Genomic DNA, 26962 nt, shown 5'->3' on the forward strand with positions numbered 1-26962 from the left:
TATTATAATTAGTACTTACCCATAGCCGATGACTCCCTTTGACTGAGTCACTAGTAAGGCCCCAATAGTCATATTCAGAACATTCTCTAGTACTCCAGTCTGTTGAGCAGTGATAACCTGGTGAGCCAAAGTCTGTAATTTGTTACTTGATAAGGATGGCATGACTCCAGTGTTCCTTACTGCTGGCAGATCACCAATTTCAACGACCATCACTTTTGAGATAGTTCCCATAGTGGTGGGCGGTAGGACTCTATATGAGCTCATTTCCATCATGAGAAGTTTACGTTGACCAAGTCTATCATGACTGGCACAAGTCACAGTTGGGCAATTGCGCTTTCTCTTTGCTCTACGGTCAGCCAGGGCCTTTAAGGTTGCTTCACTGCCAGGCATCTCATGAATAAATCTGATTTGGTCTTGGCTAACCTGCAAGAAGTCAGTTAGTCTTTCAAGGGTCATCATTTCCCAGCCTTTTTCTAGAACTGAAAACATCACAGTGAGGGCCAAATGAAGGGAAACACCTGAGCGAATTTCAATGGGCTCCTCTCCTTGTAGGACAACATACAAGAGGTTATCCATGAGGCTGAAATAGTTGGCACCAATAGACCCATTCAGCAGTGAGGAAGTTGATTGAACCTGAGTAGGTATAATGAATCTTTCCCCTAAGAAAACATTCGGGCTCTGGAGTTCATCGTAGAATACAGCCAAGAGGAGCTTGGAGGTACTTTTGTTCCCCAACAGAAAAAAACGCAAAACTTGAGGAGTCTGATCCACAAAGCACACCTTGGTGATTTCCTTGGTGGGTAAAATGGAATAGAAAGCAGATACAGACCCTGAAGTGGAGCAGGGAGTATTGGCATTTACGCTACTGAAGGTGTCAACAAAACCACTAGTCACAGATACAACTGGATATAAGTTTTGCATTGCCCAGGTGGCATCAGCACTGTCAAGAATTAAGATCACTTGGTCAGTCTGTTTGCAGATGTAGCCTTGTATCAGCGATCGGTATGTGCATTTCTGCTCTTCTCTAAATGTGCCTATAAAATAAAGGAAAATAAACAAGTGACGTAAGAGCCACAATCTCTCAAAGATGATTTACAATCCATCACTCTCACCATCATCTGTGACCTCAGGAAACATTTATTGAATATTCAAGTGTGAGAATGCAAAAAATTCTTGGGCAAAATATGGAAAGATACAGCTCTTTAATATAATTTAAATGTGTATGTTACATAATATGTTATTTAAAGTTAATAATGGGCATAATAGCTAAGTGGTAAAAGAGCTGAATAAACAAAGTAATTAAGAAAAAGGAATAATCTCTAAGGTCTACATAATGGAAAAAGGATAGGCGAGAAGAGGGTAATGATATTTGAGTCAATGGGAAAGAGGTAGATTGAGGGGGCGGGAACAGAGATTTTATGGAGGTATATTAAAGTTGAAAAGGTATATTGTGACCAGATTGTGAAATAGTTTGGATGTCAGACTATATAATTTCCTCATTCTTTCTTTTTCTCTAAACATGAAGAATAAAGAAATACAACAGGAGGAGAAGAGGAAAGTAGTAATTTGGGGAGTGTTGACATTAAATAGAGCCCAAGCTGAGGATGACCGCAGCTAATGAAACCATTTAAAGAAACAGCATTATTCACCATTCCCACTATTCCTAATCTTCCTGTCTATGAACCTAGAGTAGTTCCTATTCTGAATTCAAAAGTATATGTTACCTTCCAACAAAAAAAAGTTCCTTTGACTTTAAATTAATAGTCACAAAATTGTCTTGTATTGTTTTCTACATATTTTAATTTTCCTTAGTGCATGTTCATCTAAGTAGCCTAAGGATTGGAACAAAAAAAAAATCAAATTATTACTATGTAGGATGTACTACATTTGAGCATGATCTAGCCTCCTTCTGCATCCTTCCTTCCATGTAATATGATAAGAAATCTGTGCCAAGCAAAAGTACGGTGAGGTATCACCTCACAGCAGTCAGAATGGCCATCATTAAAAAGTCCACAAACAATAAATGCTGAAGAGGCTGTGGAGAAAAGGGAACCCTCCTACATTGTTGGTGGGAATCTAAATTAGTGTAGCCACTATGAAAACAGTATGGAGGCTCCTTAAAAAACTAAAAATAGATTTACCATATGATCCAGCAATCCCACTCCTGGCCATATATCCAGAGAAAACTGTATTTGAAAAGATACATACACCCAATGTTCACAGCAGCACTATTCACAACAGCCAAGACACGGAAGCAACCTAAATGTCCATCGACAGATGAATGGATAAACATGTGGTACATATATATAATGGAATACTATATATACTGAGTAGTACGAATACTACTCAGCCATAAAAAAGAATGAAATAATCCCATTTGCAGCAACATGGATGGACCTAGAGATTATCATACTAAGTGAAGTAAGTCAGAGAAAGTCAAATATCATATGATATCACTTATATGTGGAATCTAAAATATGATACAAATAAACTTATTTACAAAACAGAAGCAGACTCACAGACATAGAAAACAAACTTATGGTGACCAAAGGGGAAGGGGGGAGGGAGAAAGATAAATTAGGAGCTTGGGATTCGCAGATACAAACTACTATATATAAAATAGATTACAAAAAAAAAACAAGGTCCTACTGTATGGCACAGGGAACTATATTCAATATCTTGTAATAACTTATAATGAAAAAAATATATATATATGTATAACTCAACCACTTTGCTGTACACCAGAAACTAACACAACATTATAAATCAACCATATACTTCAATTTTAAAAAAGAGTGTCATAGGGCACTGAGGAAAGCTGAAAGAAGAAAAAAGAAATCTGTGCCAAAGCTGCCTATGGTGTCAATAAACTTAATTACCAAAATGCTACTTCAGGATTAGGACAAACAGTTTACCTGAACCTCCAAAATAACAGCAACAAAAGGGTCAAAATTATAAGGAAGATTGTAAAATATCTCAAATGGAATGATAATGAAATTTTAGCATATCAAAACTGTGGGATGTGGCAAAAACACTGCTTTGAAGGAAACTTATAATGTTAAATGCTTATATTACAAAAGAAGAATTGTCTAAAAGTGATGCCTTAGGTGCTCCCTTACAAATTCAGAAAAAGAGCAAAGTAAACCAAGAGTAAGTAGAAAAAAAGGAAATGATAAGTATAACAGCAAACGTCAATGAAATAGACAACAGACAAACAAACAAGAAAAAACAGAGAAAGTGAACAAAGCTAAAATTTCGTTCTTGGCAAACGTCAACCAATTGATTAACCCCTCGCTAGACTGATCAGGATATAAAGGAAGAAGACACATCACCAATTTCAGGAAATGAAACAAGGATTTACTACTTCAGATCCTACAGGCAAAGATTAAGAGACTCTTACGAACAAACTTCATGCCAACAAGTTCAACAGCTTCGATGAAATGGGCAGATTCCTTGAAAACTGACACAGAACAGAAAATTCTAATTGCGCTATGTCTCTTAAATCACTTGAATTCATTAAATTAAATATGAAATTGTTAATCTAAGTAGAGATTTAATTATAAAATATTTTTTAAATGGTCACCTTTACACAGTGTGTTTTTTCCCTGTGGTAATATAATATGGAAACGCTAATGTGAAATCAAGAATTATCTTCCAAAGCATGGAACCAGTATGAAGGGAATTAATTAATTGCACAATCTTAATAGCCATGGAAATTTTGCTCTGAGACCCCGATACATCAATCGCTACTACAGGTATATCCCTTTCAAATGAGATAGTAAGGTAGCCTTTCCTCATGGATTATCCTCAAATCACACTAGTTCCTCTTTTCTAAACCTGCTGCTCACTCTCCTTTTTACACATTTTTTTCAGCCATGCTGATGCCATTGATGAATCGTTCACATTCCATCCAGTTTTATAGATCTCTGACTTTATTATTCTTGCTTCTCATTCAAGAGTTATAAGGTCTTTCACAGTGACCTCTGTAGATTGCTAAATTCTTGGAACTGTACCTAAATAAAATACTTATTCTCTTAGTTGATATGATTCTCAATCATTCTCTGCTACTAACTAACTATATGTACTTTGATAAATTACATAAACACTAGAAACCAATGTCCTTAAGGTGTTATTTCTCAAGGCCTAAGGCTATATCTATCTCATATTTAAATTACCATAGGGTTTAACATCCTACCTCAAACACAGTAGAAATTCCTTAATATGTATTAGTTGATTGACATGTAATGTCCTTTTCAAAACTCCTATTCTTCAAGTAATTTTTATCTATTATTTCCAGGTGTCTAGTTATAAGATTATTATTCTATAGCTTGACTACAATTTAAACCAACTCATCACAAGAACAGAGTATACTACAGAAGGGCATTGTGAGAATTGCCCCTTGAATTAATGTTAATATTTGATAGTGTTCTGTGAGAGATCCAACTATTTCCCATGAAACCATAAGACTGAAATTATGGCTGATTATATTTATATGAATCTTCTGCTCTTGAATCACATAATTGGTTTGTCCACACACAAAAAAATTCTGTTATGACAAAGCATTTTTTTCTTGGCTGATTCAATCATTCATTAAACAAGTGGAGGAAGGGAGTGAAAGGTTGGATGAGCCTATGAATGAATCAGGAGAACAATGTGTCTTCTGCAGACAATAAATAGAATGTGCTGGTGGATTTGGTGTAATGACTGAGGCAGCAGGGATACTAAGGAAAACACACCGTATCCTTATATTCTGTAACAATGGCATGGAAACTATCAGAGGGGTCCTCCTGATAAGACAAAACTTTCACACAGTTTTGTCAATGGGAGACTCTGACTTATTGCTTCAACAGGTCTTAGATGGTCAGAGGGTGGTCATCCTATGTTGTTGCAAATAATATACAATGGTTGCTTGGGAGAGCTTCAGATAGAGAAATATCTGACAGGAAGTCCATAGACTCATGGGAATGGTACCTGGAAGGGGTATGGGATAAAACAGGGATTAGAATGCCAAGAGGAAGACTTGACCTCACTACAAAGATACCCTCAAGCTATAAGGTTGGTGATCCTTCCTTCCTTCCCTTTTTCTTTCCTCCCTCCCTCCCTTCCTCCCTTCCTTCCTCCTTCCTCAACTTCCTTTACCTAAAACTTTCTAATAGCAAGTTTAATTATCCGTAGTTTGTAGATATAAAAATTGACTCACAGCAATTATGATTCACACAATTACTTAGTAACAGCCATGAGGAAGAGGAGGAAGAGAAAAACATATTTTTTAACTTCTACCTGTGCTTTTTGGCAAAATAAAATGGAATCCAAATAACTTCATTTGGGGATTGTATTTAGATGTGGGGTCAGCTGTGATGATTAACCCTGTGGGAAGGGTGCTGTATAGTCAGGAGTTCTCTTAACACAGTCTATTGACAGGAACTCACGGAAAGGTTTTTGGTTATTTGTCAAGTCACATATTTGGCAAGAGTCCATTTGCTTCTTTTCTATTACCATTTGGCCTTTTTAATATTTTAGCATACTATCCCTGAAGTATAACCATATAGCCACAAATTTAACAAAGGCAATAGCCTGAAGATTATCAGCAAGTCACATTATGTGGTTTTGTAGCCAAATGTGGAATCCTGGTGTTCATAAATAAGAAACTTTAATTTCTCCAAAACTTACCAATGACTAAGAGACGGTGGTTTATTGGTATCTTACCATCAATTTTTCTATTTCATCTTCAGAGTTAATCAATTCCAGTATTTTAATTTTGATGCGAGGCAAAAATCAAGCACAGGAAAGCAATGCCCTGGGATTCCAAAGCTGCTACGTGGGTGCAGTTCTTCATTGTGGGAGAGAATTGACATTAACTCCTTAGGAGAGAGCTATGCACACCCAAACACACGTCATGTCCCCTCTCCCAGACACAGCTGGCAGCACCCACATGGACAGTCTGGCTTCCCTTCTAAATAGTGATCCATCTCTTCCTTTCCTGGGTTTCTCTTCCTCCTGCCTCTCTCCATTGCAGAAGGATGTAGTTTTCAGTAATGATTCTCTTTCTCACTTGTTTTTGTCTTTTCTTTTCTGACTTCTCCAAATGGCCTTATCTGCCAGTCACAATTTTTGTGGTCTGCAATTCTGATCACTTTTAAATGAAACCCATGCTGGCTTTGGTAATCATAATGTCATTTACAATTTACCACTAAACACGTTTATTCAGTTAGTAGCACACTGGAGAAAGAGAACTCCATATGAACTCACCGTGAAAGGCCTAATCTGATTATTTCCTCATGAAAATCCAGGCAGGGGTGCTTGTAAGAGGGGCTGAGAGAAGAAAGGTGAAAAACAAAACAAAACAAAAAAAAACACCAAGGTCTGGCCACAGCTGACTTTCATAATCAATGTGAATAGATAAAGTGACCCGGCCTGTCAGGGGCAGCCACCCAGTCGCCCCAGGGCATTCCTCTCCAGAAAGCAAGAGTGGACAGGACTTAATAAATGCTGAGTGACCGGTGAGTATTGGCTTGGCCTATGCTCTTTCATTCAAGATGGACAAGACCAGTGATAAAGTCCAGAAGCTCCTCTCTAAGTGGGGGAAATTAGATGAAGCAGGTTGTATGTGTGTGTGCATGTGTGCATATGTGCACTTGTTTCTGTGTGTACTTTAACATCCTAAAATATCCTAGACAAGCAATACGCTCTGTCCGCCTTTCCCTAGATTGGAAACCGTGGACCTAGAAACCAGAAAGGAGGAGCGTTAGGTACTCCTGGTAAAGGAGGAAGCAGAGGAAAAGGTGGGTGGGTATGTATGTGAATGTGTGTGAATGTGTGTGCACTCAGGTTGCTTCCAGGGTTCTAACATTTATTAACTTTGTGTCAATATTTGTCCTTCCTGTCTTGAAATGAGGATTTTCCACTTCATTTCACATTTGAAAAGAAAATATGCCAAAGGGGTCGTCTTTGCTAGGAAAAAAAATTAAAAGAAAAGGAAAAAGAAAAAATTTCTATCCTTTATTTAGAAAAATGGATCAGAAGGAAAGAAAGAAGTATTTTGAAATAAATGTTTTGACTCAAAGGCACATGGATTCCTTCCATCTTCCCCATTTCCACAAGAGAAAAATTTATGTTTGAAAATAGCAGATAGCAGATTTTGACAAAAGTATAGCAGATTTTGACAAAAACAAAATATATAATCATTCTCTTATTTTCAAGAAATGAAAAGAAATCATTTACAATTCTTTTCTGTCAAACAACATTTACACCTCGTTGTTTCTAATTTAACAAATATAAATGGCCACAGATCAAATAAAGTGAAGACAAGTTGAATTTATCCCCATTTATATAGGTTGTCATAGACCTTCAGGCTATGAGGAATGAAACTCCAAAATCTGTGTTCCTAAATGTACAAATGGAGTAACTGAAATCTTGCAAAGAAATATTAAAGAAAATATGTATTTAGTCATATTAGCAATAATAGAGAAAAACTATCTACCTTTTGGAATGGGGAATTCAAGCTAAAAACTATTTTTTAAAACCTCAAAACTAATGGGCATGTGTTATATTTGTAAAGTGAAGGTAAACGGAGGGTGATGTTCTTGTGCATAACAGATTCCATACAGATGACAAAAAAACACAACCTTGCTAATTTGGAGTCTAGAATTATTGGTCTTAAAATATATTGAGTGACCATAATATGGTAGTTCTCGTCCTTGTAGAAGAGATAAGGTATATATGTTTGCACATATACCCATACACTCAGTATTATAAGAAAAAGTAATTTGAGAGACTTAAATTTCAATGAATTGGAAAATTTAATGTATTCCAAGTTCGGGTCGTGGAGCTTCAAAATAAAGGCATTTCCAGGTTGGTTTTCACAAATTGCTAGGCAGTGGCACTCAGGGGCTGAGTCTCGTTGCGTCATTCTCAGTGAGGAAGACACTGTAACAGCTGGTGGTTGGTGTGGCGAAGTGACTCCCCACGTTCAGTAGTCAAGAGAGGACAGAAATAAGCCATAATTGAAAAGAGTATAAAAAAGGAATGTACATATGTGTATAACTGAGTCACTTTGCTGTATAGCAGAAATTAGCACAACATTGTAAATCAACTATACTCCAATTTAAAAAAAAAATAAAATTAATAAAAAGAGAGATGTCTGCGCATGAAGACAGCTCTAAACGACAAGATACTGCAGAGATGCGAAAGGCTCTTAATGATGAACGCACATCTAGAGGGGTAATGGGCAATCAGACTTCAGGAGCTACAGATTCTAGGATCTGTGCCCATTTTTTGAACAATCTCACCAAAGTTCTTGAACTTGAGTCTATTTTCCGTGGGAATACATATTCAAACTAATGTGAGAAAAATGGAAAACCACATAAGACCAATCATTATATGAAGCAAGGATGCCTGTAAGCCCTTCTGTGAAAGGTCCTTCTGTCCTTACTAAGTTCTCTTGGTGAATATTTTGAAATATTTGTTCCCTTTTATAAAAAGTGTTACTTTGATTGGGAGATGAGAGTACTTTGAATGCAGCGGTAATGAAGATGAGGGAGAAGGTCAGATATGCATCAAACAGACCTTTCTTCTGAATCAACCATCTTTCCTTTTTCCTTTTCCAAACTAAAAAAAAAAATCTTAATTTTGGTGATGAAAGTCCATTCAAATTAATTCTAGAGGACTACTTTATATGATTTCACTATGTTGAAATGTCATTGTCTATATTTGGCTTGAAATAAGTATCATAGAAAATATTTTTGCATTTTTGTTATTTTATTTTTGCCTGTGTTGGGTCTTCATTGCTGCACGCGGTCTCTCTCTAGTTGTGGCGAGCAGGGGCTTCTCTTGTTGCGGAGCACGGGCTCTAGGCACACGGGCTTCAGTAGTTGTGGCACTCGGGCTCTAGAGCACAGGCTCAGTAGTTGTGGCACACGGGCCTAGCTGCTCTGCGGCATGTGGGATCTTCCTGGACCAGGGATCGAACCCATGTCCCCTGCATTGGCAGGCAGACTCCTATCCACTGAGCCACCAAGGAAGCCCAATTTTTGTTATTTTGTTGTATCATGATTTTACCTGCAAACATCTACGGGTATGGTCTCAATTATGATTTTTATTCAGTGAATACTGCTCTGAAAACAGCCAATGTAAATGCAAGTTCAGGAAGCCCAGTTTTGGGGGCAAGAGATCAGGTTTTCCTGTTAGAGAACCCTGCATTGCGTCCTGGCTCTGCCACCTTCCAGCTGCAAAACCACAGGCAGGTTACATAAGTATCCTCTCTCTGACTCAGGTAACTCATCTGTAAAAGTGGTTGAGAGCAGTTCCCAATCCACAGGCTGATGGACAGCATTAAATGTGATGATGCACGTGCAGAGTCAGGAACAAACACTTGCTAATATATACAAGCTGTTACATTCTCCATAATTTAAAAAGGAGTATCTTTAAAATACCTTTTGCACTCTCCTCTTGCTTTTTTTGGCACTATCCTCACCTCCAACTAATGACATTTGCCTCGTAGGAGTCTAAAACAGCACCTATGAGTGTTGCAAGCATTCACAATAAAGGATTTTGAAAGAGACAAGTTACAGGTGAAGAAAACACTAAAATGTGGGCATAAAATTCTGTGATTTTAGAAAATACAGGTCAGAAAGAAATACATGTATACACACATACATAGGTATGTGGGCACATGCACGCACACATGTGTCTCTAAGCAGGACACCTATTTTTTTTCCACTAATCAAAAAATAAATTAAAACCTGCAAAAATTCAAGGTGATTTCCCTTTCATCTAATCTTTACTTTTCCCTTAAATACTCATATAAGTAGAGGACAACTTTATATGATTTCATATACTCTCTACCCCATTCCACCTTTTCTCGCCACCCTCCTATTTCTTTTTTACTAGCAAACTTTGCCTGCCAGCTTTGAACAAAGTGATGTCCATGGGCTATATTAAAGGAAGGGACAGCCAACAGCCTTTACAAATACAATTCGGGCACACTCTCTCCCCAGAATGATAAACTTATCACCACTCCAGTCCTCGGCGTGAAGCTAGAGCAGTAATTCTGTCGGATGCCAAAACTGAAATGGATGTAGCCATGCCATGCCCAGCTCTGAGCTGTGGCTGTAATGAGATTTGAATGGGAAACCCCGGACACAATAAATCTGCACCATATGTGACCGTTTCCTGTGTCAGTTCCTTTCTCATAACGAGTGGAGACTTTTTTTTTCCCTCTCATGACCCCACACCATGACTCTGAAATCTTTCATGGCTGCTTATGGGCCGCAGGCTCTTTCCAGCAGTTGTATAAATAAATGAATTTGACAGCAAACATCATAACAGTTAGCAGTAATGTGTGTTCGCCACAAGTGCCTATACTGCTCAGTGGAGAAATGGCAGAGGAAACAGCTTGTTTTGTCACCTAAACAAAAGTAGTTTCATTTGACAAGTGGTGAAAGAATTAGTCAAATAAACTTGAAATCCACTGGGACTATTTTTGCCAACTCCTCCTGCCAGTGAAATGTTCCCAGCTTCTCAATGCCCATGACTCATGAGAGATAAATTTCCCCCCTTTATTCTGAGATAAAGATCTGGGCTGGGAATACCAAACCTTTGGCTGATATTTTGTATTAATCTGCTTTGCAAGGCAAGACTGTCATGTATGGGAACTCAGGTACAGCAGAGGGTATTCAAGGAAGCTTGTGGCAGACAAACCAAGGACACTTCAGGTGGGAGGGAGAAGAGGTGACAATAGTGGCCCAGCTCATTGATTACCTGTTGACAGCAAACTGAAGCCTCTGAGTGCTTCCTTTTCTGCTGCATTCCCTTCATTCCAGAAAGAGAAATGTCTACGCCAGACAGTTGCTGAAGGAAAGGGGGTTAGCATTTTCCCTGTATCTCCACAGTCCCAGGAAAATGAAGTTGCCTCTATTCAGTGAATCTGTGGTCAATTTAGATAAACACCAAAACAGCACAGATTTTCCTACATGACATGGGTTGCTTGTTTATAAGTCCTTAAATTTTGCTGCTTCTTCACTGGCATCTCAATTCTAATCCAATTGTCCCAGCTGTGAAAGATGTCAGAGCACAGTAGTTATTCCTACAGGCACTGGTTATTTATGGATTCTGGGGCAAACTGCGGTGGTTCAGATCTCGGTTCTGCTACTTACTCTCTGGGTAATATTAGGCAAGTAACTATTTCACTGTGCCACAGTTTCCTCCTTTGCAAAGTGGGAAGAAAAATGGAATGGTAACAAGCTCATAAGGCAGCTGTAACGATTAAATATATTTTAAAAGGTTCAGAACAACGCCTGGGACATAATCAGTGGTATTACTATCATTATTATTATTCCAAACAAAGAAACTTAGACAATAGTCTCTTTAGAAACACTAGAGCTTTTCTCTATAATAGCTTGATATTGGCAGTTAATCTGAGAAATGAAATTTGAAAACATAGCACCTTCAAGTAAATTACAATTAATTTCAAGGTATAGTACAACAGTACTTTAAATAAAAATATCATCTGGACCTTGAAAGTACTTTTTTTACATGTAGGTTATTCTCACTCTTTTTAAGTGGTCCTCTTTGTCATGGTCAAGTAAACTTTGCCTTTAGAATCTTCTCATATTCAACTGAAATATCACTGATTAGGAGGATGAAGGTTAAGGGCTATCACCAACTAAGGGATCCTAGTTCAGGTATATGTTTTGTTCTCTGTTTTTTATCTTTTTGAAATGTAATTATTAAAATGGCTTACTGAAGTGTTTTGCTGGCTGATAATATGCAAAAAATGCCCTAAAATTCTAGAAGGTATGGATTATAATCAATATGAGCAGATATTTCCATGTATAGAGAGCCTGCTACCTGTATAATAGATTCCTAGTGTCTCTGTTTTAACTGACAGATCCACTTGAATATACATTTCTCTATATCTAGTCAAACTCTTCCTATGGAGAAAAGTCAGATATATTAATGAGTTGAAGTGTGTAAAAATAAAGGCACTCATTAAGTTTTGCTCTTAGAGCAGTAAGTACCAATAAAACTTAAAAGAGGTGAGTCAACGGAAGGCACAGAACCACTTGACTTTATAAAACAATAGTGAACCAGGAGGGGGCGAGGTGGGGTTGGTTTGATTTGGGGAGGGAGGTGGGTTTTGCTAGAAAACCAGATACATAAAATGACATCATCCTGTGGTACAATGGGTTTAAGTGAGACTCCATCTATAGTAACATGAACCGAAAACCCCATCTGTCACTGCTCCCTGTGACCAGGCTGCACTGTGACATCAGGAAACTTCTCAAAAACTGGCCTGCGAGAAAATGACTTGTCCCCTAGGCAATTTCACAGTTGAGGAATGTCATCTGATACAATGCCTCTCTTGCTCCTTCCAAATCCCTTTCCAAGGTCTGCTTCCAGGGTGCATATCCTGACTCACTTTAGGATCCCCAAAGGTGAAGGTACATGGCCCCCAAGGCTGCGTAAACAGAGCTGGGCAGCGTCCTCTTTGACTACCCAGCCACTTCCACCTCCTGTTAAGGAGCAAATGAACACTGCACCTTGTAAAGTCTGATTTTCTGAGTTAAGGAGAAAATTGAGGGGACAGGGAAACTTTAAAAGACATGTAGGTTTAATCAAGCATTGTGGAGCTGTGAAAATAACTGCTCAACTATTCTTCATCATTTTCCAGGTATGTGTGTGAAAACATGTAAGGCCAGGCTTACCTCGGGAAGTGACAGGCTTGTACTTCCCCATCCTCTCGTGGTTGAGTAGAATCATTAGTTAGCCTTTAGTCATTGAGCAGAGGGACCAAGTGTCCCTTTGGGGCTATACAACTTAAGTGAAACAGCTGGCAAGCTACAGGCCATAGGCCAAATCCAGCCCACTGGCTATTGTTGTAAATAAAGTTTTATTGGAACACAGCCCATACTCATTTGTTTATGCACTGTAACCTACAGTAACCTCTGATTTTGCGCTGCAGTAGCAGACTTGAGTCATTGTAACAGAAACTCTATGGCCTGTGAAGTTGAAAATATTTACTATCTGGCCCTTTATAGAATATGTTTGCCAACTCCTGCTCTAAAGAGTTCCAAGTTTGTCGCTAAGACAGTGACCAGCAAAGTACAAGATGAAGGTCGATTTCTCAGACTGGGTCCCTGCCAACCAGAGATAAATAAGAAGTGTAAGCAAGAAATAAACCTTGGTGGATGTTTTCTTGAGGTACTGAGATTTGCAGGGTGTGTGCTATGGCATCCTAATCTAGCCTACCCTGATGGATACAGCATCTTTGCTCTTCTCATATGTATCCTTTTCTCTGAACATACATAATATATCCAGCTTTAGGGAAGCGAACAAAGAGCATAAAAGGACTTTTTTTTTTTTTTTTTTTTTTTGTTTTTCTCTGAACATACATAATATATCCAGCTTTAGGGAAGCGAACAAAGAGCATAAAATTTTTTTTTTTTTTTTTTTTTTGGTCCTCAGGAGACAGGATGAGGACATGAAATGTTTGAATTCTCAGTTAACGTTTGGCCTAGAACTTTCTAAACATAAATATTCTTTACATAATTGATCCTGATATTTGCTTCTAATACCTGAGAATCAATCTTCTCTGTTAAAGCTCCTTGAAAAACTAGTCCCCTGAATCTCTGCAAATTTACTTTCTTTGCCATAAAATTTCCTCAATATACTGCACAGAGAAGGTTATTAACGTCATTAGGGGGAAAGATTTCCATAAGCCCAGAACTGAAATGCTCGTGTCTTTCAGAATGAGTTCTTGCATTTGGGCTTTAGCAGTTTTAATATGGGTGAAAAAATGCATACAGATGGCCCAACTTGCTCATTTTGCTATAGCTAATCTTCTCCTTTGGAAGAATAAGAAAAGGTCCATTTGGGGGGCAGAAAACAACATGGTCCTTTTCAACTTCACAGAAGGACAAGTAGAGTGGACAGCCTGCTGCTGCTGCTCTTTGGAAGCAGGAAGTGATGGAGACACCTTGAGAGCATTGTGTTCCTGGTGTCAGACATTGAAAGGGGAGCCAAGGGGTATCTTGCCAAGAGAAGTGCTGTGATCACATGGATAGAGACACTGGTGTGAAATGTCGATTCCAAGTTATTTTCTTCCTATTCCTGGTAACCTTTGACAATAGACGGATCACTATGCACCTCAGTTTCCTTATCATGCATGCAAAACAATATACATGGATATTGATCTACAGTGAGATGGCATAAACGTTAACTGCGCTAATGTCTAGGAAACGTGGCAGGGGAAAACGGGTTGAGAGAGGAGGCAGCCACCCAAGCAATCTGCTCACTGAGGGCAATAAATAGGAGCCAGGAGGGAGAGTGGATGGGAAACACGATCAGGTTGACCAGATACTGTTCAGTCATTTGAACAAATAAGTTGTTAGGACTCTTACAAATAAGGTAACAGACCAGGGCCTTGCAGGTAAGCAACTTCCAAGTCATCTTTTAAATTCAATGTTTCCTTTTGAAAACTAGTGCAACACAATTCAGCAAGGTGAAAGTGTTTTAAGGACAATTTGGAATTCAACTTTGAGTAACAAAACATAGCTAGATTACTGAGATGCACAATTGGCACCAAATAGTCAGACAGAAAAATAGTGCAAGTGAACTTATTTACAAAACAGAAACAGACTCACAGACATAGAAAACAAACTCATGGTTACCAAAGGGGATCGTGGTGGGGGTGAAGGGGAGGGAGGGATAAATTAGGAGTTTGGGATTAACACATGCAAACTACTATATATACAATAGATAAACAACAAGGATTTACTGTAGAGCACAGGGAACTATATTCAATATCTTATAATAACCTCTGATGGAAAAGAATCAGAAGAAAATAGAATATAGATATACACATATAGATATACACACATATATGGGTCTATAACCGAATCACCTTACCACACACCTGAAATTAACACAATATTGTAAATCAACTTTACTTCAATTAAAAAAAAAACTGAAATTTTCATCTCCCTTTAAATTCTACCCTTCCACTTGTTTACCCTATCTTGGAAAAAAAAAACATTCAGACAGAATGGCTTATTTATAGCAAAGGCTTTACACAAAATGGGAGACAAAGTAGTGGCTGGAGCTATGAAAACAGGTACTTCAAAAAAGATCTACAAACGCCAACAAACTATATACAAGCTTAACATGAAAAGCATAACAGATTAGGCAAAACTTTAGTTATACACAACCATATACAAGATTTTTTTAACATCTTTATTGGAGTATAATTGCTTTACAATGGTGTGTTAGTTTCTGCTGTATAACAAAGTGAGTCAGCTATACGTATACATATATCCCCATATCCCCTCCCTCTTGCATCTCCCTCCCACCCTCCCTATCCCACCCCTCTAGTTGGTCACAAAGCACCGAGTTGATATCCCTGTGCTATGCGGCTGCTTCCCACTAGCTATCTGTTTTACATTTGGTAGTGTATATATGTCCATGCCACTCTCTCACTCTGTCCCAGTTTACCCTTCCCCCTCCCCATGTCCTCAAGTCCATTCTCTACATCTGTGTCTTTATTCCTGTCCTGACCCTAGGTTCGTCAGAATCATTATTTTTTTAGATTCCATATATATGTGTTAGCTTTTATAAGCGGTTGCATACTGTGGTTTACATATAGGGATCCTTCAAGATAATCTCTTCAATTTGGATGAAGGCTGGTATAGAATCAGGAAACCGATAGCCATCCTGAGCATTACCTTATCATCTTGGATTTTTGTAAATTCTGGGGGCAGGTGGGTGACGGAAAGAGAAAACAGGAAAAGAATCTCCTTTTCTAGTTCCTTCATTGCACTGATTTAACCCTATTTATTAAGCTTTTATCATTATCCTGATAGGATCTAGACCTTGGGAACATGACAGTGAACAATAAAAGGAGAGACACAGTGTTTTCCTTCATGGGACTGACTTAGTCAAGTTTCTAGTAACAAATGTGCCTCCTCTTTTACAGACAGTGAGGTCGTGAGCAGTTTGAGTACAGGTATCAGCCCCACTTCCTCTCGGTGTGTCTCTCTCCTTCCCTATACACTCACACCTGTGCCTGATACACACACGGAGGGAAGAAACATCAAAACTTTCGGACCATGTACTATGCGCCAGGTCCTGTGAGAGTCATTCAACATGTCATATTTTATTTAATCGGCACGACAAACACAGAGGTATGTTTTTATGGCTTCCATTTTCCAAACAAGGAAACAAACGTGAAGTTGGACTTGAAGGACTCTAAAATGGCAAAGCCAGACCTTAGCCAGCCTCAATCCCGGTGTCACTACCAGATGCACAGCTGCCAGGGGTACCACCCACCCACTCTTCATCAGGCTGCCATGTGAGTAGAGACAAACTTTCCATTTCGTTAAACAATTGAGATTTGGGGGTTATCTGTTAACTGGAGTTAATTGCTCTGCCCTACACAACGTTCGTGTTATACCTAAGTAAATAAAGTCCATTTTAAAAGTGAATCAGTACACAGAGGCAAAGAATAAACAAGGTTAATGTCCCAGTTGGTTTAGAATCATTATTAAGAGGAAAGGCCAAAGGCCCTGCCTCTCAGACCTAAACTATATCTACCATTTTAAAGAGGCTCCATTTAATAAGAGTAGTGGCTTTCCTATTCTTAAAAGTTCACTGAGGATTGACTACAAATGAGTTCTGCCCTCCTAGGTGATCTGCACTCGGTGGCCAGCTCAAAATTTATGCGGGAGCCCGTAAAGCCAGCTAAGGATTCAGAACCTCACTAAGGTCTGGAATACAAGAGTTCCAGCAGCATCCTACACGCCAAGAAAGTCAAAAGCTACAGGCAGCTACTACAGGCAGTTTGAACTTTGAAAAAAGTTTGGCAAAAGGGCAAGAACATATTTTTAATTCCTAAGGGATGGCTCATGTGCTTTCCATTGGACCTGCTCTGTGTCAAAGGCCAATTTCCATCCATTACGATACTCTAAGTTAGTTACATGAATATTATGTTTAGACACATTCACACACTGGGTCAAAAGCAAAATTAGACCGTATCTGTCATTGGGGAGTTTATCCTTCCACCAACTACAAAATTCTTTTTGTTTGGATTCAAGGCTGATTTCCCCTGAAATACAGGATTTTCCAGATAAAACTAGCCACTGGTCTTTCCAGAATGGTTTTCCAGGTTAAGAAGAGCTGTCTCCTGGGAAAATATTACACCCCATAATCCACCTGGTCAATCCTTTGGTGTCATTCAAATTGTTAGGGGTAAGAGTGGGAGAATTCCTTCCTGTCCTCTGAGACAATCATTTTATGCCCCAAAGCTTCAACCTCATTATTCTTAAGGCATAATTACAATGTTATTGTTGGTCATAAAATTAACCAGATTTTCCTCTCTTTTCTGTTCCTCTTCAACATTTGACTCCCTGACCTTCCTCAGCTGAAAAGTCTATGGACTTATTATGCACTAAGTGTAGAGGTATTTCCTTTTATTTGTTTTAAATTTTCCCACTGTTCATTTCATTGAGAGCATACTTGTTCTCATATTGTGAAATGGGGTAAAGAAAAAAGTAAAAGAAGAATTTCCACTACTCCTTTGAAATGTGAAAATGTTTACTCTTGTCTCCCAGTGATTCTAAAACTTTTCGCTTTTGTTATCTCACTATCCAGAGGTCCTACTCTGCGTTGACTTCAACCTGTAGGTCCATGGTTAACCTTATAATCCAAGATTCTTTGCCAGTTGCTCCACTGTACTCTGTGCAGACTTCACCTCACTGTTTTCCAAAGCGACTTCTTTGCCAAAATGGCCAAAAAGGTTTCACTCCAAAGGCTGGTGCCCATCTGTGGCAGTAGTTGCTAAAATACAGTCTTAGGAAAGGCAATGAGACCATGTAAAGAGTCATTAGAAAAAGTGTTGTGACAGATGAGTAGTCTGCTGGGATGAGCGGTATACCTATAGTGGGTCTTCAACAAAATTTACTCTCAATACAAATACCACTACATCTGCTATGCAAACATCTTGCTCAATAGAACTTATGTGAGCCAGAATTTCATGGAACCAGAATTTCAACCCTAGTCCACCCACTATCCAGAATTCTATCCAAATTCTATTCTACCAATCCACATCCTTTTAAGCGTCTAAAAATATTTTCCTAATATTCTTTCCGTGCTAATCACTGGCTGGCAAAATGTATTCCATCATTTACTCTAAAGTTGAAAATTATAATCACTGGCTGATAAGAATCATTATAAATTGACTAAAACTGAAAGTGTTGTCCCAGATGGATGGCAGCCTTGGCTGACACCAACTAAATTTTACTTTCCTGAATTCAGAAGGGCAGTAAAGATGCAGGATGAAAAGCCTTTTGAACAATTGATTCATGCTCCTTCATAAAGATGGATGATTCCCCTTCTACTTTATATGTGAAGGGAATTAGACTTGATAATCCTTAAAACCACACCAAAAGCTGGATTTCTTTGCAAAAAAACAGGGTGCCTTACGTCTGACCTCATCTTTTGATAATTTTCCTTTCCAACACTCTGCTCAGACCATTCACCCTCTTTGGGGCCTCGGACAAGGCAAGCTCTCCACTCTTCTCCCAGCTTAGTCATGTGGCCCATTTCTACACCTTTTTTCACTTTTCTCACGTTTCCCCCTCCATGAAGCCCACCTTGATCAGCCTATCCTCATACATGCTCTTGTTGTCTCTTATGATGCCCCGCATTTTAACATTTTGTCCATGGCATTTTTCGCTTTCTAACCTAGTAGATACTTCACTTATCTTTTTTTTTTTCCTCCTGAAACCATATTTATTTATTTATTTATTTTTTATATTTTTTTACATCTTTATTGGAGTATAATTGCTTTACAATGGTGTGTTAGTTTCTGTTTTATAACAAAGTGAATCAGTTATACATATACATATGTTCCCATATCTCTTCCCTCTTACATCTCCCTCCCTCCCACCCTCCCTATCCCACCCCTCTAGGTGGTCACAAAGCATCGAGCTGATCTCCCTGTGCTATGCAGCTGCTTCCCACTAGCTATCTACCATACGTTTGGTAGTGTATATATGTCCGTGCCTCTCTCTCGCTTTGTCACTTATCTTTTACGGAGATCACTTACTGTCTCTTGCCTCTGGAAAGTAAGCTTCATGAGGGCAAAGATCTTTGTCTCATCTTACACTTATGTACCCCAACTAACTGACATCTTAGTCCAAAGATCTTGCCATAACATGATGTTCTTTGTGTTTTCTGTAAAATGAGTAGTGGGTAGACTTATGAGTGAATAAATCAACCAAGGCTTGACTCTGTAATCGTCAAAGTGACCCTGAAATTACTGTATTTTCATATTTTCAAACGTTGTGGATTAATACCCAAAACATTTTGAATGAGAACATACTGGGGGAGCTAAATTCTCAGACTGAATTCTACAATTACAGCCTCGAGGGCCATCCACTTGAATTAATCAAAAATGCCACTAATTAGCTAGACTTAAGCAAGGGCTGGTGCGAGGCAATGTGACTTTTTTATGTCACATGTCACCTGGATTACATTTTCTTTCTGATATACAAGCCATTGGTCAGGATTTGACACCGTGGATTTATCTGATGAAGTGTGCAGAAGAGATTGGTTTGTTAATGTCTAAGCATGATCTAGAATCATTTTATGAGTGTTTCCACATTTACTGAGCAAATCAATACTTCAGTGTTTCAAGTATATAACGGTATGTTTTATTAAACATAGTCCCATATTGGGAACAAGGGGATCTGGGTTCCTTGTTTTGCCAAAATCCACCATTCTTAAACAAGTTGCCTTAGCTCTCAGAGCTTCAAATTTACCATCTTAAAAATCAGATTAGGCTAAATAAGTTATTGTTGAGATCCCTTTCAACGTTCACATCAAAAAGGATTTTATCATTTACACATCATGCTACTATCCCCTCAAACGGCCGTACTCTGGCCCTTTCATTTCTCTGACATCTTAGAAAGGAAACTCATCTCTCCAACCAAACCTCCTGCCTTACAGAAACAAATGAACAAGCAGGCAAACTCCTTGTGTTTATACTCCTGCTGTACCTATTCCTTTACCTCCTTGAAACTTTAGTCTTGGTTCTTCACCCTCTCCTCACGTCCTTCCATTTCTTACCTAATGGGATTTCTTCCTCATCACTTCTTTGACCCTGTCGTCAGCATTTTCAGTAAAATCCCAACACCTCCTCCCTCATTCTTCTCCCATGTCTACATATAAAATCCCCCTCCTTGACAAAGCTATGCATCCATCTCCATCACTTTTGCTCCTGGAAAGTTTAAGAATTCTGTAGAAAATCACGTAATTAAAAAGAAGAAAGAAACTTCCAATTGCAAAATAAATGAGTTATGAAATGTACAATGTAGGGAATATAAACAACTAAGTAATATCTTTGTGGTGACATATTGTAACTAGACTTGTGGTGATGATTTTTGAAATGTACAGGGAAAAAAATCACTATGTTGTATAACAGGAACTAATATAGTGTTGCAGGTCAATTATGCTTCAAAAATAAACACTCATAGAAAAAGAGGTTAGGTTTGTGGTTCCCAGAGGCCAGGGTGGGGCCTGGAGGGGAATTGGATGAAAGTGGTCAAAAGGCACAAACTTCCAGTTACAAGATAAGTAAGTACTAGGGATGTAACATACAACATGATAAATATAATTAACACTGCTGTATGTTATATATGAAAGTTTCTAAGAGAGTAAATACTAACAGTTCTCATCACAAGATAAAATTTTTTTCTATTTCTTGAATTTTGTATCTATTTGAGATTACAGATGTTCATTAAACTTATTGTGATAACAGTTTATGATGTATGTAAGTCAAATCATTATGCTGTACATCTTAAAGTTATACAGTGCTATAGGTAGATTCTATCTCAATAAAACTGGAGGAAAAAATAATAAAAATTACAAGCATAAAACAAGAATAAAAGCTCACATGACTGAGAACTGTATCATTTGGTGCTATCACAAATATTTTATCTGCAACCTCAACTGAGCCTTCAGTATTAACCAAGCCCTCTTCCATTCACCGCTAGTTAAAGTTCTCTTCTGTTCAAGGATTTAGTTGCCCCTATCGTCTCATGTTAATGACCAAGTCACCGACTTCACAAATAAATCTGGGGACATGAGGAACTAATTTTCCTACATTTACTCCTAACATTTTCGAATATTCACTCTTCTTTTTCTTCTTCTCATCTGACTCAAAGAAATGGGTATCTTTCCTCTTTCCCAAGCTACAACTTCTATATGGGTGACCTCAGCCCTGTCGCCCTTCTCCTTGAAAGTCACAAATTAGCCTCATCAACTGCTGCTCGTTTCTTGGGTCTTCCAACTTTTTCCCATTACCTGGAAGCATGTATAAGTTTCCCACCTTCCTTTCTTTCTGTTTACTCTCACATTCGTTGAAAAGATAGGTTTTCTTTTTATTTTGTTCTATGTTATTTATTAATTTTTCTCATCTTCTAGATGGGTCTCAATCCACTGAAATCTACATTTTCCCCAACTCACTCTACTGATACTATTCTCAGGGATGTTACTAGAAGCTTCAGTTCCAGTTCTAAGATCCAGTTGCTTTTTTCCGATTTAATCACAGTTGGCTTCATTATAGCACTTGTTGTTCTTCTTGAAATACTCTTTTGTCCTAATTCCTAGGACATCTTTATCTGCTATTCCTCTTACCCCTGTTTCTCCTCAACTGCTGTTGTTGTTTGGGGAGCCTCCTTCATCCAACCCTTTAAGGGATGGTATTCTTCAGGGTTCAGTTCTCTGTCTTCATCTCACAACACATATGCCCCCTCTTTGTATGCCCCTCACATATAAACAGAACGAGGGAGAGAGAGAGAGAGAGAGAGAGAGATTGATTGATTCATGTGCTAATGGACCCCAAACTCATCATCTCTCCTGAATGACAGAACTGAGTGTCAACTACCCTCTCTTTCAAGGCATTACACACACCTCAAACACACCCACTGTCCTGCAGCCCCTCTATGCCTCAATATGAACTACATGCTCGTTATCTTCTACGTAAGAATGATTAGAGCTAAGAAACCCAGGAGGCAACATCCCTTATCACATATGTAAGTTTATAGGGAGAGGTTCCTATAGAATAACTTCTAACATTGAAACCCTGACCGTATGCCCGAGACTGTGGGGAGTGGTTTTACAAGCATTGTGGTAAGTCTAACCATAACAATAAACCTAAAATGTCTACACTATTTTCATCTCCATCTAAAGATGTGGAGACAGAGTAAAGAGAAGCTCAGAAACTTGCTGAACAAATATGTGATAAAGACAGGACTCCCAAGCAGCCCGCCTGGAGGCAGAGCTGCTCAGTGTATGATGCTGCGTCCAGAAGTATATGCAGCTTCATGTAAGGCACCTGATGACCGTGGTACAGCCGTTTCCCCCTTTGCCCATTGAAAACAATCGCAACAATAATAATAATAATAGCAGGCTACATGTATCGAGTGATTTTAATGTGATTCATACAGTTTTAAGTGCTTTATAAGCATCAACTCATTGAATCTTCACAATGACTCTATGGCACAGGTACTACTATTACTCTCCTTTTACAGATGAGGGAAATGAGGCATATATGGTTTAAGCATCTTTTCCATTTTTCAGTAGCTTGAGGAAAGTGAACACTAGGCAGTCTGTTCCAAAGCCCATGTCCTTGACCTCTATCCTACACTCTCCAGCTATTTAAGCATTTTACTGTGTCTCTTAAAATAATATTGAGTGCTGGTTCCTATACATCCCTTCCTCCACTCGCACCATCACCAAAACACCTGGCTTTATCCTAATAATTATAGCCCTGTGGTCATGATGCTTACTTGTATCTTTTCTCCCTCTCCCTGTTTTGGCTTGTTAATTTATAGCAATGTCTGCAAATGTTTTCTTTCTCAGTTCCCACAAAACCCTTCCATATTCAGTTTCATACTGGATCATCTAATTTTATTGATTCTTTTTCACAAGCCACACACTCCCAATACCATAAAAAAATTAAAAAATAAACACTTGATCCAATTACCATTCTCTCCATATAGCCTCCTAAGTTGATGGTGATCATGTAACTTATTGTTCAAACCAAGACACTTTTGAGAGTGGATGTATTACAATTACACTGGAACAGCAGGTATGAACTTAGGTTGTCCTGGGAAAACCAGGAGGTATGGTCAAATCACTTCTGACACACAGAGGACAATTTAGCTACACAACCACATTGTGACTAAAAGAGATTTCCTAGCTAACAGCTTCCCCACTGGCAATGATATCATGTCTTCTTCCAATAGCACTGGCTACAGAAGAATCAGAATTCTGCTGGGGCCTTCGAATAACAACAAGCACAAAGAAAACAATCTTGCCAAAATTTTAAAACAAAAAATGAAGAATAAAAGAATAAGCCTTAAGGTCCTAAGTCTATTATAACCAATAGCAAGTAGACAGAACTGAATAAAAATGGACTTAAAAGTATTTAGTAATATTTCTTTAAATCAGCAGGGTTTAAAGAACAGAGACCTTACTTCTTAAAGTCTTTCCAACAAAATCCTCAGTTAAATCTTATTGAAAACACTCATTTCTTGTTAAATAAACATTATCTAATGAACAAAGGATTTTCACAAAATCCTTTCATATCTTGTTATTCTCAAGTATAAATTAAAGCTTTTAACTTGTCTTTATAATGCAACCTCAGTGTCAACCCTCTAACCTTTCTCCATAGTATTTAATACTGCTATTTCTGAAACATAAAGGACAGCCACGTTGCCAAAAAAAAAAAAAAATAGAAGAAAAAGAAAAAGAAGATGAATAATACATAAAATGAAATCCTGACTTCATAATTTCTTAAATTGGTAATGATCAAGAAATAACTTTGACCTATTCAACCTATTTTCAGGGTTCATTGCTATAGTTCTTCAGATTAAAACAATGTTGCATTTGCCTGTCTCAGAAATTGATACTCGAGAACATTTTTTCATAGATCGTGAAAATAACTCATGGCTATTTAATATCATTGGTTTAAAATTACAATATGGATATATGTGAATATCTCTGAGAAGTATATTAATTATAAATGTCTAGGTTTTGTAGAGACTTTAACGAGCCTGAAATTCTATTAGGTAACAGTGAATTCTAGAAAAGAAATCTTAATCCCTTCTCTTCCCTGCTCTACTATCTTGTGTCTGTTGTACATCTGGATAAGAAAAGTAGAAGAAAAATGGCACAAGCCCAAAGTGAAATTTTGAAGTAAGAAAAGTTTGCCTTTGATGGCCTTCCTGGCCAGGAAGAAGAAAACCTCTCCTGCTTTTGGGTTCCCAAAACTATTCTCTGTTCCTACAGAAGAAGAAAGAATCTGCCATCCTTATTTGAATTTTTATGAAAATTTGTTCTAACAAGTTGGCACCCCCAGTTTGCATTTATAAGTTTAACTTTTAAACTCTCTAGTGGATTTGAACGTTTATCTTCATGTAAAGGAATGCAACAAGCTTTCAAGCAGTGCTGTGATTTTTAGAAAAGGGCCTTCCCCAGTCTGCAAACCCATAGCACTCTGAAGGTGGATCTGAATCCAGTTCTGCTTTAAGGATTTGGCAGTGATAGACAGACACTAAATTAGCCAAGGGTGCTTGTTGGTCTATAGCCCATAGACCCATTATTGATCCTCAGGAAAGGGACAAATGGGACTGAAGATTTTTAGAAGGTGAGTTCTTCTCAGGAGCAGCACAGCCAGATTCACGAAAGCCATCATGAGCACCACCCAACAAGGCAAAACTCTGTCCAAACTTTTTTGGATAAAAATCACCCAATCCAAGGACTGAGATACCCATCCTGTCCCCGTGCACTTTCCCCTGCACAACCCACTGTATATAGTCATCTCCTGGTCCAGATACCCTACTATTTACTATCTCATTATAAAACGTTTATTTTCAAGATCCAGAATCCAGAGAGAGACAAATCAACAGGATTTTTCTGCTCTAAATCCCCTCAAGTTTAAGATCAAACAGTTAAAGAGAGGATTAGCAAAACAGAAGTTAGAGGTGAAACATAAAACTGTAGCCCTGGAGAACTGTCAGGGGGAGCAAGAGAACCCCAGATGGTGGGACACGTGCTCCAAACACTGAAAGCCATTGATGGTGGGAGATGAGGAAAAACCAATGACCGATCCTTGAAAACTATAACAGAGAAGAGAGGAAAACAATGCTTAGTCTCATAGGTTAAAAAAATAATACTAGTAATAGTCCTCTTAATAAGCTGCTTTGCACGTGTGCTTAATCAAACATGCTATGAAATAAGTGTAATGCGTATCATGAAATTTGTGGTCAATACGCATTGCTTTGCAACTCGCCTGATTCCAATAATAAACACCCTCCCTTTCTGCCCTGAGTCTGATTTGAGCAGTCCCTTGTGAAAATCCCCTCAATATATTCTCTGCACCTATCATACTCAAGGCATTGTGTTTGATGCTCAAAGCACATCTTCTGTACTTTATAGAGCAGAGGTTCTCAATATTGGCACGATTGACATGCTGGACTGGACAGTTCTTTGTTGTCGGGAGTGTCCTGGACATTGTAGGATGTTTAGCAGCATCCCTGGCCTCTACCCTCTAAATGTCGGTAATTACACGTCTAAGCCCCCAGTTGTGACAACCAGATATTGCCAAACGGCCCCTGGGGGTTAAGCATCCCAACTGAGAAAACACTGCTGTAGAAAATTCTCTACATACCCTATCCTTAGGTTATTAACTACTCATGTGGTGTAGTTGCCTCCTTACCAAACAAACACCTCAGCTAGAACTCTGCTTATAAACAACAGCAACAGCAAATATTCTCATTGAGCAGGAAGCCTAAATTCCAATTCCTGCATGTTTGTAAAAGGATATGTCTCTCACCTGGCTTTCATTTTTAAAAAGTCTTTGTTAAGAAGATGTACATACTAAATAAATTGCTGTTGACCCTAAAATAATGTCTATGCATTTAATATCTATCTAGGAGAAAGGAAGGCAGAAAAAGGATCACATTGTACCAATTAAACTGTTCCATTTTTAAGGAATCAAAGCAATATATTAGAAAGAAAATGGTAAAAAGTTACTGTCTAAAGAGTTATTAGTTGTCAATTATTTGGGGATAATTAGTTCTGAGACCATAGCACATAAAGCTCTGAACAGTCATCTTACAAACATGGAGAGGATCATTTGCTTTTCGCCTTATAAAATATAGGACTTCTAGAAGTATAAAACACGTTACATTATATGGGATTTTTATCTAGTCATTCTTGTAGCCTCATAGGGAAGTAGAAAAATCAAATCTTTGAGCATTAAATCAAGTGTGTCACAGCATTTCTTATCATTTGGGATCTAACCAGTATGGTCAAAACGGCCAAAATAAAATTAGATTTTGAAAATACAAATGAATTTAATTGCACTAAAAGAAACTTCAGCCCAAGTTTCTCATCCACATCTCAACAATGAGAATCAACACTATGTGAAACAATGGTCAGATGCTTTATAAGAAAGATTTAAATGTCCCTCAAAAGCATCAGGTAATTACCTAAGCCAGAAGCAAGATGCTAGACTAGGCAGACTAATGATCTGATCTAAGATGGTAATTCCCATGGTTCCTGAGGAGTACAAACATCAATCATTTAATAAATATGTGGTTTCCACTGGACTCCAGACTGGGTGAAAAAAAAATCTCAGCAGTGAGAAAACTGTCCAAGTTTTCCTGGCATATCAATATGCACGTCCCTTAAAGCAAGGCTATTTCTAACATAACACATTTCTAATCTTTCTTTCAGATTCTGTTATATTAATTAATGCCAGAATAAGCCCCAGAGGGGAAAATCTACATAACTGGACAATAAAGTGATGGCTTCAAACAAGATCTCACAATTCTGTTTTTTGACTAAAAGTATAGGAGAGTTTCCTTTTTGATAGTGCTACTTTATTTCCTTTGTAAAA

At 38.2% G+C, this 26962-nt stretch overlaps 1 protein-coding gene across 1 annotated transcript in view; it reads right to left on the bottom strand.

Annotated features, from left to right (window-relative positions):
• PKHD1 (PKHD1 ciliary IPT domain containing fibrocystin/polyductin) overlaps positions 1 to 26962 on the bottom strand; it is a 433351-nt gene that overhangs the window by 40772 nt on the left and 365617 nt on the right. The window contains exon 60 of the mRNA XM_007451921.1: positions 20 to 1034. Coding sequence (XP_007451983.1) covers positions 20 to 1034 — 1015 coding nt within the window. The remainder of the gene's footprint in view (positions 1 to 19; positions 1035 to 26962) is intronic.

This window comes from Lipotes vexillifer, unplaced genomic scaffold (genome assembly GCF_000442215.2).
Source record: "Lipotes vexillifer unplaced genomic scaffold, Lipotes_vexillifer_v1.1 scaffold147, whole genome shotgun sequence".
In the NCBI taxonomy this organism is placed as follows: Eukaryota; Metazoa; Chordata; class Mammalia; order Artiodactyla; family Lipotidae; genus Lipotes; species Lipotes vexillifer.